Source organism: Equus caballus, chromosome 22, assembly GCF_041296265.1.
Source record: "Equus caballus isolate H_3958 breed thoroughbred chromosome 22, TB-T2T, whole genome shotgun sequence".
NCBI classification, from domain to species: domain Eukaryota; kingdom Metazoa; phylum Chordata; class Mammalia; order Perissodactyla; family Equidae; genus Equus; species Equus caballus.
In genome coordinates this window covers 42,826,900-42,841,262 of record NC_091705.1, presented here as the reverse complement: position 1 = coordinate 42,841,262, position 14,363 = coordinate 42,826,900, and the positions used below count along the sequence as shown (strand labels likewise).

General features: G+C 39.3%; 1 protein-coding gene across 5 annotated transcripts in view; it reads right to left on the bottom strand.

Annotated features, from left to right (window-relative positions):
- Window positions 1-14,363, bottom strand: part of DOK5 (docking protein 5) — a 152,224-nt gene that overhangs the window by 76,831 nt on the left and 61,030 nt on the right. For all 5 annotated transcript variants that reach the window (XM_001488976.6, XM_070247208.1, XM_005604794.4 and 2 more), the window contains exon 2: window positions 8,727-8,834. In XM_001488976.6, coding sequence (XP_001489026.3) covers window positions 8,727-8,834 — 108 coding nt within the window. The remainder of the gene's footprint in view (window positions 1-8,726; window positions 8,835-14,363) is intronic.

Here is a 14,363-nt window from a genome sequence, read left to right as displayed (position 1 = left end):
AAAGACTGGGGTAAGAATGAAAGTCTAGATCTCTCTTCCCCTTCTCCATCCTCCATCCCTGTTTCAATGAGAACAGCTCTCCCTTTTATCTATTTAAATATAGGGCCATCTGTTTAAAGTATCATATGAAGTAAAGACTCAGTGCCAGGGAGGCAGGGTTCCACGGTTATCAAGAATGTGGGCTATGGAGCCAGAATGCTGGGCTCAACTCTGTCACTTCCCAACTGTGTCATCTTGGGCATGTTCCTCAGCTTCACTCATCCTGGTTTTCCTCATCTGGGAAAGGGTGATAATAAGAGTCCCCATCTCATAGAACTTTTATGGAGTTTAATTGTTAGCATATTGGAAGTACTTTGCTCAGTGCCTATTGGGACAAAGTGATCCCTCAATAAATATCAACTATTATGATGACCAAAGGAAAATCTCTAGCTTAAATGGTATTTTCCAAAAGCAGAGTGTATTTTAAAGAAATTCCATTAATAATTTATTACTAAAGACTTAGAATGGGTCCAGCAAAGTGTAAAGTGCCTGCCTTACATTATTTTTTTCAATTTTCACATCAGGCTTATGAGGCCAGTCCTATCAGCACTATTCTCACTTTCTAAATTAGGAATTTAAGACACAGAGAATTTAAATGTCGTGAATGGCTTTTCTCTCCATAAACCAGTGGTATACTATTCTCCTTCCATCACAAATTCAACCAACATTTAATGAATGCTTATTATATTCCCTATAAGGATAAAGATGCTGAGAGCACAGAGCTAAACACACTATACGGGATCCATGTTTTCCTAGAGCTTACTGACAACTAGCAGTAATCAAGTGTACAAATAAATGAGTGACGTAATTTCAATAGTGATAAACGCAATGAATATACTAAAGAAATGTGATTCAGAGTTACATGAAGTGTTCAAATAAACCCTTTTAGAGGCAATGACCTTTGAGTTAATATCTAAAGGAAGAGAAGAAACCATGCAGAAAAGGTTTGCAGACCAAAGGAACAGCAAGTGCAAAGGTCCTGAAGTGGATCAAGAGTGAAAGGGGGCCAATGTAGCAAGGTGGTAAGTGGCACAGGGTGGTCTGAGGGATGTGCTGGGGTAGAATCACACATGGCTTTCTAGTCTGTGGTAATGGCAACGAGTCTTGAGATAATTCTAAGGTGATAGGAAGCCTCAAAAAAAAATTATTTTGAAGGCACAGGTTTGAAACCATCTGGTACTTGCAACTCACAGGTGACACATGATCCAAAGTCCATGACTTATGCTGTGGTAGATGTTACAACATGGACTGATTCCATCCTGAATCATGGCCATACTGCATGAGACACTTATTCTTTCCTTCTGGTTTGGTTCTTTGCGTCTTCCTTGAAACCTGTCATTCTGGTGTATAAAAACACTCAGCTTTCCAATCACAGTTAGAGTGCTTTTGCAGGGGTGGCAGAGAGACCAAATTTATCTTTGACAGTTTTAATGATATTTTTGACTAAAATAATATTTCATGAAGAATATGTGCGGCTCTGATGAAAATCTTCTCATAGCTGAAGTGTTTGATGTTTTTCCATCACAGTGCATGTATATTCATGCACTAATACAACTAATACAAATAACTGAAAGAAAATAGGAGGCTAGCTTCATCACAAAGTATTATGGCAGTTTCATTTGTAATTTATACATATGAAAACAGTTGGCCTACTGAATACAGTGTGACACGTGGACTCCTGGAAGATTATCACTTTCTCTTTCTACTATTTGCTCAAGAGGTAACTCAGAGATTTAAAAAAAAGGGGGAGGGAGCTTGCAGGTCAATTCAACCCGGAAAAACGTTTGACTTGGCCTATGTTGTATTAAAAAAATATACTTAAATATTCGTTTTCACTAAAAAAATTTATATTCCCAGTTTCTCTTGAAACAGCGGAATGTGTGACAACAGCAGGCTCACATTTCTCTAAGACACAGCAACCTGGAGCTGGACAACGTAAAAGAGAGCAGAGCCGACAAAGTGCAGAAGAGAGAAGTACTGCGGAAGAGAGAAGTACTGCGTGGAGGCAACAATACCTTCCTCTTAGGAGGTTATGTGTCAAGAAACACTTTGTAACATTACCAGGGAAAGCACAGGGGTTTAAGGACAGTATTGACTGTTACACATATAATCAGTAGAATAGTTCTTTAAAATAACGTAATCATCAAAATTCGCAAGGAAAAGGAAAGAAGAGTTAGTTGAGGAATTGTATAAATGAGCCAAAACATCAATGTCCTAAAGTGGGGGAATCTGTTAATAAGGTTAAAAGTTGATAAAATAAGAAAGAGCAGTATAAACATAGTTTAGTTACAGAAACAGCCACCAGGAAAATGAAACCAAGGAATGAAGGTGCTGATAAGGCCTGGGGAGGTGTGTGAGTTTCCGAGGCCTTGGGCTGCCATAACAAGGGACCACAAACCTTGCTCAAGACACAACAGAAATTTCTTCTCTCTGGAGGCTGGAAATCCAAAATCAAGGCATCAGCAGGGGTGGTTCCTACTGAAGGTTCTGAGAGAGAATCTGTCCCAGGCTTCTCTCCTAACTTCTGGTGGTTGCCTACCATCTTCGGTGTCCCTTGGCTTGTAGATGCATCGCTCCCATCTCTGCCTCCGTCGTCACATGTGCTTCTCCATATATGGCTGTGTCTCTTCTCATCAGGACACCAGCCATTGAATCGGGCCCACCCAAATCCAGTAACTTCATCTTACCTTGATTACATCTGCAAAGACCCTATTTCCAAATAAGGCCACCTTCAGAGGTCCCAAGGGTTAGGACTTGAACATTTCTTTTTGGGAGACACAATTCAGCCCACAACAGGAGGAGAGAGGTGAAGTAAGCAAAAGTGAACTTTCACTATAAGCTCTTCAATATCAGTTGATTTTTTTTGTGTGTATAAGTTTTATATAGATTTTTTAAAATTTAAATATCTGTACAACTATCTTCCTCATTAGTCAGTGTTCTCCATAAGACAAAACCATGTAGTAAGTCGAGATGACAAAGAATTTGGCATATGATTCACACAGCTCTTTTTATTCTCAATATACCAAAGGGCGTCCTAACATTTCCACTGTGCAGTCCTAGTATGACTAGGCCACAAATCATTTCCTGGGCACCCTAAGTGTCCTTGGGATCCAAGCAGCTACTTTGTGCCAGACACTACACTGGGGCCCCCGGATTCAAAGCTGAGTAAAGCACAGTTTCTATCTTCAAGGAACTCATAGTCCAACAATGAGTGGTCATATCATATCAGGATATTCCTGGTTGCAAGTCATAGAAAGCCCTACCCAGAGTGCTTTGGATGATGAGCAAAATTTATTATGTCTCTGTTAGGATTAAGCTCTGCTGTACACAATAGAAAATCCAGAATTATAAAGGCTTAAACAAGACAGAAGATTATTCCTCTCACATAAAAGAAATACAGAGATAGACAGTCTAGGGCTGACCTGGCGCTCTATGGCGTTATAGACTGAATATTTGTGGCCCCCAAAATTCATATATTGAAACCTAATGCCCAATGCGATGGTAGTAGGAAGTGGGGCCTTTCAGAGGTGATTATGTCATGAGGATGGACCCCTCATGAACGGGATTAGTGCTCTTATAAAAGAGACCCCGGAGAGCTCCATAGCCTTTTCCACCATAAGAGGACACGGCAACAAGTTGGCAGTTGGCAATCCCAAAGAGGGCCTTCACCAGAACCTGACCATGCTGGCACCGAGATCTTGGCCTTATAACCTCCAGAACTGTGAGAAATAAATTTCTGTTGTTTATGAGCCTCCTCATCTGTGGTATTCTGTTACAGCAGCCTAAATGGACTAAAACATGTGGTGTCAGGAAGCATAGACCACCACAGAAGCTTTGGACACTTCCTCCAGACTTCCCTCATGGGACATGTCCAGTTGCTGGGCCATCCTCAACTTTTCTGTTGTGGGCCAGGATGGCTGATGTCCATTTTCTAATCAGCAGGAAAGAGAAAGAGATAAAGGACGTGGCACCTTCTCTGCTTACACTTCCTTAGGCCAGGATTTAGTCACATGGCCTCACCTCACAGCACAGTGGTCTTCACTTTGTGTAGCCTTGTGCTAAAAATCAGCCATCCATCACCAAAGAAGAAAGGGTACGATTAAGGGGTCAGCACCAACCAGGGAGAGACTGCCACCAACATGAAAACAAACCACTGCTTTCAGGGTGAGCAGAGCACCCATGAAGATAGGGCCCAGCAGATGGATTAACTCCAGTGAGTCAAGAAGAGTCACAGGGAGGTGAGACAAAGCAGAGATTTTGAGGGATGGATAACATCTGCCACATGGACCAGGAAAGGAAGGGTATCCATCCAGGGGGAAGAGCATGTGCAAACCTAGTGATGGACTGGATAAGGGAGGGGACAAGGAAGAGGGCAAATCAAGTGTGACTCCTTGGCCTCTGACGTGAATAACAAAATGGCTACTGATGCCATATACTGAGATAGGGAACCTCCAAAAGGAACCAAGCTTGGGTAGGAAAGACAGTTAATTCAATTTGGAACATGTTCCACGGGTCTTTGGCACACTGGTGCATACTTGTACCTGCTCGATTAGTACAAGTACTTAAATCAGAAACGTGGTTCTGGTACCATGGTTAACCCTCTCTATCCACTCTACCTATGCCTTAGAAATGTGGGCGTGGGAGCATTTACCATTTGGGAAAAGCATCAGAGCAATAAGCTATAATTTAATTTATGGAGATGCGAAGAGTCATGTCCTCATTGGCATAAGTGAAGGCAACTTCCAGAACAGGGACCAGTGGGGAGTTGCTGGCACAATGAGGGGATGACTCCAAAGTAGTAAAAGTATTGAGAAAAGAGGCTATGACATATTTTCAGATTTTGAAATGATGTATTGTAGACAGCCACATCAGAAGAGGAAATGTTTTAGAGGAAGGAGAAGCCACGTAAAAAAGAACGAGTCATTGGAAAAAGTTATGATACCTACACACACACAGAGATAAGTTGGCAGAAATTTCAGAGAAATAATTTTTAGGACATTAGCTCACTGTGAGGAACCTGGAATTCTATTTTTGCAGAAACCAAGAACAAGGTCTGACATTGGGTTTGGGAGATGTGAGAGTGATGCAGTCTCTAAGGAAGGATGGAATGACAGAACAAATAAGCCTAGAGGGGTTTGGAAGAATGACAAAAATAATAATGAGTATTACTCCTCGCAGTTGGAGGGGCTTCTGTTTTTCAAATACATTCACAAACATGTGTTCATTTGACACACAAGTTACCCCTATGTTTTCAGTGAAACAGGAACAATCACCCCTAGTCGTTCCTTGTTGAAATAACGACGGGTCAAGAGGACATTTAATATAAAGGTAGCACACAAAAGCAGCAAATCAAAATTGTGTTCCTTAGAACGAAATTAACTTGTTTCACAGGATGTGTAATTTTTTTAAAAAAAAAGGTAACTCCGTGGCCCCATCAGTTTTGGAAACGCTGACTCAGTTACTCAGGTTTCCCGATGGCAGAACTTCTCAGAACCTGTGACAGGCTACAGGAAATTAGGAATCTCATGAGTGGGGATGGAAATGTTGCACGTCCCAAGCTTCTTTGACCACAGAACCCTGGTCGTCCCAGAAGTCTCGCTGGCCACACTCTAGCACACATTTTGGGAAATGCTGTAGTATTAGAGAATTGGTTGGAGTCATCCTTCTGGCCCAAGGTGAACTGAATCCTGCAGGCTCAGCAATGCATGATGATGGGGAAGGTAAGACTGACTTCCCTTTGAGGTGTTAAATTAATTAAACAAGGAGGCCAGTAGACTGAGGCAGCTGTAAAGGCATGGCGGTCTATGGAAGCAAACCAAACTCTCTGAGGCCTGTAAACGCCTCAAATTTTCAAAATCAAAACACTGAGGACAGCCAATCACAAACAGCCAACTAGGGCTTTAAGCTGTAGCCAATCAATGATTTCCTTACTTTGCTTCCACCTTTTCTCTATAAAAGTCTCTCCCAGCTCCTGCCCATGGAGCCTTCCTAATCACTTTCGGTTTGGTACCACCCAATTCAAATCAATTTTCGCTCAAATAGACTCTTAAAGTTTTTAATATGCCTCAGTTTATCTTTTAACAGAGGTCACCTTTACACAGAGGTTAAGCAACTTACCAGACACAGACAGTGGCCAAGCCGGGGTTAGAAAGCCGGTTTCCCAAATCTAGTCCAACATACTTCCCGCCACATGATTTGCCCTGGTCTCAAAAGCAATAGATTGTCTTCCTCTACTTAGATTTCCTCCCAGTCGTGATCCATCTCAAAAAAGTAAAACTATGCGTTGAAACTTTTAACCCCTCCTAGTGAGTGGGAGCAACTTTGATTTCCTGAATGAAAACAGTGAACTTGCCTTTAACAAGAAGGTCAGGAACTATATTTAAAGTCCCTGGAGTCTTAATATTGTTGCAATTATAGTTAATCAAATTCACAGCTATCTCTGACAGCTGTGGATGCTTGAGGGGCGCTTCACGGAAGAGGTGAAGAAATGAAAAATGAATTGTTCTGTATGTGCATTATTCATATATTTATTTTCCAATGTCTGTATGAGAGCACCTTAGCTACATTTTCAGCGAGGAAGGCACCAAGTTTTAAAATTCTACAGTCAATTTCGTGTGTTAAAACTTCTAATAAGAATCAAATACATAAAACCAGGCATTTTTTTCTTGATAATATCTTTAAAATATCTTTAAAAATGTAATGAAAGAAGCACTGTGCTCTCATGTAAGTGCTACGGATTTCCTACATGAAGGATGTGTCTATATATGCCACACCATCTCTGTATTGATCAAATAACATACTGCACAGTTCTTCATTTCTTTTGGAAATTGCTTTATATATATTCAAATAAACTCTGAAATCTGGTCATGGTGTGCTACTCATAACCCCAGTATTTTATTATCAAGATTCATAAATTACACAGCATTTAGATAAAAAATGCATATCTCAGAGTTAGTCTGGCTTTTTATATGCCCCCAAGAGATTAATACTAAATGTATCAGATCTGAAAGAGTAAGGAGGATGATTCGGCTACGGGAACTCATCAAGGGCTTGGAGGCTTAATGTAGATAATTCTTCCGTTCTAATGCTTTGAACCTTGGTTAATGATTATTACAGATGAAAGAGAATGTGGTTTACCATGTTCCCCAAAGATTTACATATTAAATTCCAAAGTCAGCAGGTAGAAGTCTGAATAGGGCGAGTTTGTCCTCAACCTCCCCTTACTTGTATCACATTCAAGGGGAGGACTTTGCAGTCCACCTTGGTTTTACATTTGAGCCTGCCCCCCAAAACTTTCCAGTGCTGGTTTTCTCTGCTCCCATCACCACCTACCCCACATCATCTAAATCAAAATTCCTTTTCCTGGTTTCAGAGGTCTTAAGTACAGATTTCTTCCGGTAAGCTAAATAAAAGTACGACACAAAGACATAAGTATTCCATTTCCCCTATTGATAACATCCATTACTTCTCAATCAATACTTTAAAAAGTGTCCACTACGTGTTAGACACTGACAACTAACAGTGAACCATGCCCTCCCCCCACAAACATCTCTGCCCTTGTGGACTATTTTGTGGTGGCGGTGTGAGGAAGATAAGAAGAAACAATGAAGTAAATATTTATGAAGTAATAGGTGCTAAAGAGGAAAACAAAAGGAGGTGTGGGAGGGGGCATGCCAAAGGATTCCATTTTAAATAATGGGGTCAAGGAAGGGCTTCACTTAGAGGAGAAATTTGAGCAATGACCTGAACAAAGTAAGGAAATGAGCTATGTGGATACCTAGGGGAACAACATTACAAGAAAAGGGAAAAACAAGCTTGAAGGTAAGAATGTGTTTGGCGTGCTCTAGGGGAAAGCCCAGGGTGCTACAGCAGAGAAAACTGGGATCTGGTGAGAGATGAAGTTAAACAGGTGAGAGGGAGTCAAACCACGTGATCATGCAGGCCAGCAGAAGGCCTTGGCTGAGGGCTTAGAGCTGAAGATACCACTCTCAATATGGGAAAACCAGAGCCTTGGGGAAAAAGAAGTGTTAAGCACATGCTTTTACATGCTTGCATGAAAAGAGAAAATACATAGGCTGCCAGTAACAAGGACCTTGAAACACATACTGCCACGTAGAGGAAAACATGGGCCTAATTTGTGAATCCTAATGGTAAGTATACCTTATATTTACTTAAATATTCTACTCCTGAATGAATAACACACAATTGCTTAAGTGAAGCAATCCACTACCACTAAGAAAACTGCAAGTCTGAATTAAATTTAATCACCAAACTCAAAGAAATAAACTAATGGGTGGAGCTTCCTCTCTCTCGACCAGTCATCCGTTTTCCAACTTCTTCCTCTCCCTACTCACCCCATACTCCAAGCACCTCTGCCTCAGGCTCTGTGCTAGACACAGCGAGAGCCAATCCTTACCCTCCGGGGCTTCAGCATTGGGAGGAAAGTCTACCATGCAAACTAAAAATTGACAAAACAACAACAATAACAAATAGTAGGAAACCAGAAGAGTGACTTTAAGTTAGGCAATAATTTTAAACAACAAGCAAGTACATATTATTTTAGAGATGTTTTGTCCTTGGAAAAAGTATTATTTGTACCTTTGTTAAATAATCTAAACAAGTTTTCATGAACTCAAGTTACCTACTTGTGAAGAGATTTCTGGAAACCTACAACAATTGAGTCTTACCTTATGATAACACCTAAAATATGCAGCACGCTCATCGGAAAATTTCTCCAGTCTTTTTGGACCTTTGCTTGAAGCCTTCTTGAATACTAACCAGCATCGTTGATAAATCTGGAAGGAAACACAAACGCAGAGCTGAGCATCACTACTGACTCAGATTATTACTGACATTTGCATTTAAATGTTTTCTTTTTGATGTTTTCACCTGTAAAATATTCATAAGCCATAAATGTGATGTTGCTTTGAGAAAATAAAATTTTAAAACCCAAAATTGTTTCCACAATGGGTGTATTATGTCGTTTGGACAATTACTGGAATCAAAAGAAAATAAGGATTTGAAGGCAAATTTCTTCATGTTTTGATAACAATGTCAGTAGGAATATTTCAGAAAAAGTCCAAGATATCAGAAAAAATCCCAAATAAACACAAATAATACTGGCATTCATGGCACATGTTCTAATTTCAAATGCAATTAAATATGGAAATCACGGGCCGATATGTGTGAAAGACTTCATTGGCAGTCTTGGAAAGACATACCCCATGTGTCCTGTGACATTCCTCGTAAGTAACGGTCAAGAGCTTGGACGGACACCAGACTAGCTAATAAACAGCTGATCAATACCAGCCAGATTCTCCCTCAGAAAATTCAGCCCAGAGACTCAAAGAATATCGCCAGACTGAGGTGCAAAGCTGGTAGGTTTTATAAACTGAGGTTGGTGACCATGTTGAAATAGGGTGCAGAATTGTTAAGCAGTGGAAACTAGTATGGAGAACTAGATAATTTCTGCTCTAAGCAGAAGAGACGTTTTAGTCCTTTGTCATCTTTCAGTTGCTGACTTTATGATCCAGTCCTCCCTCTGTTTTCTGGGAAATCATCTCTACCCCCGGGAACCCACCACCACCAAGATCACTACAACTCTTAACTGAGCTAGCCTGAATAGGGTTTTGATCCTAGCAAGCAAAGCTATCCTAATTGGAATAATCAATAAAAACTAAATTAGACACTAATTATACTAATAATGCCAAAGAGAGAAAATGCCAAGAGCTAATGAAGGTATGAAAAACCATGTTGTCCAAAAGCAAAATCAAATGAGATTTTTTAACCTAAAAATTATTAAGGGATTAAATTAATAATATTCACTAATGGCAAAGATCTGAGTGGCACTCTCTTACTCTGCTGGTGACCTCTAAGGGCCATTTGACAACAAATATGAAAAATCTTAAATGAATAGGAATCTGTCCTAAGAAAAAGGCCCAAAAATGTAGCCAACAATGAAAGAGGAATCCCACAGTCAAATGCACACAGGTGGGTACTATTCACTCGTGATTATCTCCTCGATCCCAAAATCATCCTCGAAGCACCATATACATGGGTTGTATATTCAACCCACAAATAAATTTTACTCACTATAAAGTTTAAGAACCCCTGAGCTAGTAGGAAGAAACAAAACAAGTCCACATAAAACATGTGGTCATTCAAACCACAAGCAATTTAAAATGCCTCCGACAACCTTATTGGTAACTGGCAGAGGGATGAGGAATCCAGGTTTGCTACCACTTGTCTGCAGTGCTGAATAGAATCAATTTTTCTCTTCAAACTCGGTAAATTGAACATTCCTCGACTGTTTTGTTTGGGTGGTAAAAAGAAAATGAAATCCACTCAACTCTGAAGTTTAGCTCTGAATATAGACGGTAAGATATGTGCCCGATCCCACTGAATGTACAATATAATTTTAGCAGTATTATTTATAATAATGAAAACTGGAAACTACTAAATCTTCAACAATAAGAATGACAAAGTAATTTAGTGATATATAGTAAATAGGTACACATAAATATAATAAATATATAATATATAATATATATAGTGCACACCTATAATATGGATGCTATACAACTATACAATAATCTAAGTAGTCATTTTATTAAAAATATAGTAATACAAATAGTATTCATAATATATATTAAATTATATTACAGGATAACACAGGTAGTTCATTTGAAACAAGTTTCAAAAGGAATTTGTAATAATATGGGAAACTGTTCGTAAAATGTTATGTGAGGGGAAAAAGCAGAATATAAACTTTATTTCATGATCCCTATTATATTAAAAATGCATGGAAGAAGACAAAAAAAAATACCAAAATGTTACCAGTGTTTTTTCTCAGTTGTGAGGATGGGTTTTTGCTTGTTAGTTTTTATTTTGCTTACTAAAAATTAATACTGTAAATTAAATGAAAGAGAATTCTGTTACTTCTTAAATGTCCAGAGGTGTCACTAAAGTAGCATAATTAAAATCAATTCTATTGGTTTTCACCTTGCAGTCATTGGACTTATCAAAGGATATAAAAACACAGAGACAAAAGTGGAAAAGTAATTCAGTGGAGGAAGGGTAGCCTTTTAAACAAATGGCATTGGAATAATTGAATATCCATAGGGAAAAAACAAATAAACATCTTAACCTAAAATATTCACTTTTTACAAAAATTAACTCAAAATGGACTTAACTATAAAAGCTTAGCAAAAAAAAAAAGGAGAAAATGTTTGGGATCATGGTCTGCACCAAGAGTTTTTAGACTTCATACCAAAAGCACAATCCATAAAAGAAAAACTCGCTAAATTGTACCTCATCAAAACTTAAAACGTGTGCTATGTGAAAAACTCTAAGAGGATGAAAAGACAAGCTACAGGCTGGGAGAAAATATTGGCAAACCACGCATCGGACAAAGGATTAGTATCCACCATATATAAAAAATTCAAATCTCAACAGTAAAGAACCGAACCATCCAATTACAAAATGGACAAAAGACACAGACATTTCACCAAAGAAGGTGCACAGATGATGGAGAACCATGTGAAAAAATATTCAGCATCATTAGCCGTCAGGGAAAACTAAATTAAAACCACCATAAAATCTCATTACACATCTATCAGATTGGCTGAAATAAAAAAATAATAACACTACCAAATGCTGGCAAGGATGCAGAAAAATTGGATCACTTATACATTGCTGGTAGGAATGCAAAATGGTACAGCCACTCTGAAACGCAGTTTGGCAGTTTCTTGAAAAACTAAGTAAGCAACATATGACCAGCAGTTGCACCCTTAAAAATCTATCCCAGAGAAATGCAAACTTCCCACACACACACACAAATCTGAACATGAATGCTCATAGCAGCTTGATTTGTATCAGTGCAAAAATGGAAACAACCCGTATATTCTTCAACGGGTGAATGGTTAAACAAACTTGGTACATCCATGCCGTGGAATACTACTTAGCTATAAAAACAAATGAACTGTTAATGCTGCAACAATTTGAAGGAATCCTCAGAGGATTATGCTGAGTGGGAAAAAAAGCCAAACCCAAAAGGTTATACACTGTTTGACTGCATTTATCTCATTCTTGAAATGACAAAATTATAGAAACGGAAAACAGATTAGCAGTTGTCAGGGGTTGGGGATGTGTGAGTGGGGAGCAGAAGAGAAGCAGGTGTGCCTATAAAAAGGTAACATGAGGGGTCCTTGCGGTGATGGGATTGCTCTGTGTCTTGACTGTATTAATGTCAATATCTTGGTTATGACATTCCACTGTAGTTTCAAAGACGTTATGACCAGCAAAACTGGATAAAGGGTACAGGATCTCTGTGCAATATTTCTCACAACTGAATGTGAATCTACAATTATCTCAAAACGCTTAAAATTTTTTAAATGGAAAAATGTAGAGATATTTAACCAAGATCTTAAAATTACAACCTAATCTGTCATCTACATTTTTCTCCAGTCTTACTGTTTTTTGCTTTCAATCCATTGTCTAATGTACCACTAGACTAAATTACTTTAAGAAGCAGGTTACAAGAGCCATTGGTAAGAATTCAAACACAAAATCCTTTTCAGGATGAAGATTCAGGCATGAAAACTAACATTTTCAGTACTAAGATTGGCAAATAGAAGTTCTATCAACTTCTCACTTATGTCTGAATAACAGATGACAACTGGCTTGCTTAACATCTGACCACCACAGAGGATTATATTTATAGTAGGAGTGACTGTCACTCTGATTGTTCAGACAAAGGGGGTGGGAAATGGGTTTCTCACTGCCATTCTATTACTGGCAACCCTTTGCTTCTGTACGTGCCCCCCAAGATGTGTTAGAAATTGAGAACGCTAAAGGTATACAAGAAAAATGCCCACCGTGGGGAAAAATTATTTTCACCGAGGCAGTATTTTACATTTCCTAATTATGCCTCGACTTTCACACCCAATCTTGAATGAACACAGCTCTAACTTCTTTTTTTAACTTGTTTATTTTTTTCTTCACAATCGAACCAGTATTGTCTGGCTTATGTCCAAAGGCTGTTGAACACAAGCTAAAGATTCCTCAATTTCAGCACGCCTATTGATTTCCGTGTTTGATCCATCTGTATAAAGTTTAAAGAAGTTTTTGTCTTTATTTATTTGTTGTTTTTCTTTTGTTTTATGAAGTAGTAAGGGCCAAAGTGCAACATTATAATCACAAAAACTGCAAAAGATGTTATCACAAAAATTCACATGCAACGTTGCTTATGACTATTGGCTGGGAAGTCTCCACGGAATAGATTAAAACATGTTGGTTCATCAGAAGATAAGAAAAACAAAATTTTTTTTCCTTCCCAAAAGCCCCCCAGTACATAGTTGTATATATATCCTAGTTGTAGGCTCTTTTAGCTCCTCTGTGTGGGACGCTGTCTCAGCGTCGTTTGATGAGCAGGGCCGTGTCCGCGCCCAGGATCCCAGCCAGCGAACCCCGGGCTGCCAAAGCGGAGCGAGCAAACTTAACCACTCGGCCACGGGGCTGGCCCAGAAAAACCAAAATTTGGTTTATGAAAAGGCTGTTCAGGATGTTTGTAACATACAAACACGTGGTACAAAAACAGACAGTGTCAACTGTGCGATCGAGGCCGTTCCTTTGTTGTCATATATCATACATCAGTGATTCTCAGAGCTGGTCCAGCATCACTCAAGATAATTGTTAATTATGCAGATTCCTAGAGATTAGTCAAGGTCTATTGAACCAGAACCTCTTGGGGTGGGGCCAAATTTGCTCTTTGACGCGTTCCCCAGGTATTTTGTTTGTAATTTGCAAACCCATGCCGTAAATACTCATAAAGACTTTCAGACAGCACAGTGCTTCCCGCTTGGGACTTGCCAACAAAGAGTCCTCCAACACGCCCCAGGAGGAGGGCCTCTGAGAGGCGTGGTTTCCAACAAGTAGCCAACAGTGGCCTTCGCAGCAGAGCAGTGTGAGATGCCACTGAGTTTGAGAGACAAACTGAAGGTGAAAACTAAAGCTGCTGAGCTCCAGTCAACTCCCAATTTCAACTGCCGTACCCCCTCAGTCTTAAGAACACCAGGAGAGCCACCTCGTACTAAAAGAGCAACAACTTATCCTAAATATCTCAGTATTGTCTAGAGGAAACAGGACGATTCACTGAACAATGGGAACAGGTGGAGACCAGGTGGGTAACACGGACACTGCTAACAGGATGACAATTTGAGAATAATCCCATTCGCTTAATACTTTACGGCAGTTATTTTTTCTTAAAATTAACTCATTCGACCATCTTATTCATATTTTTTTATATATAACACATCTACTTACCA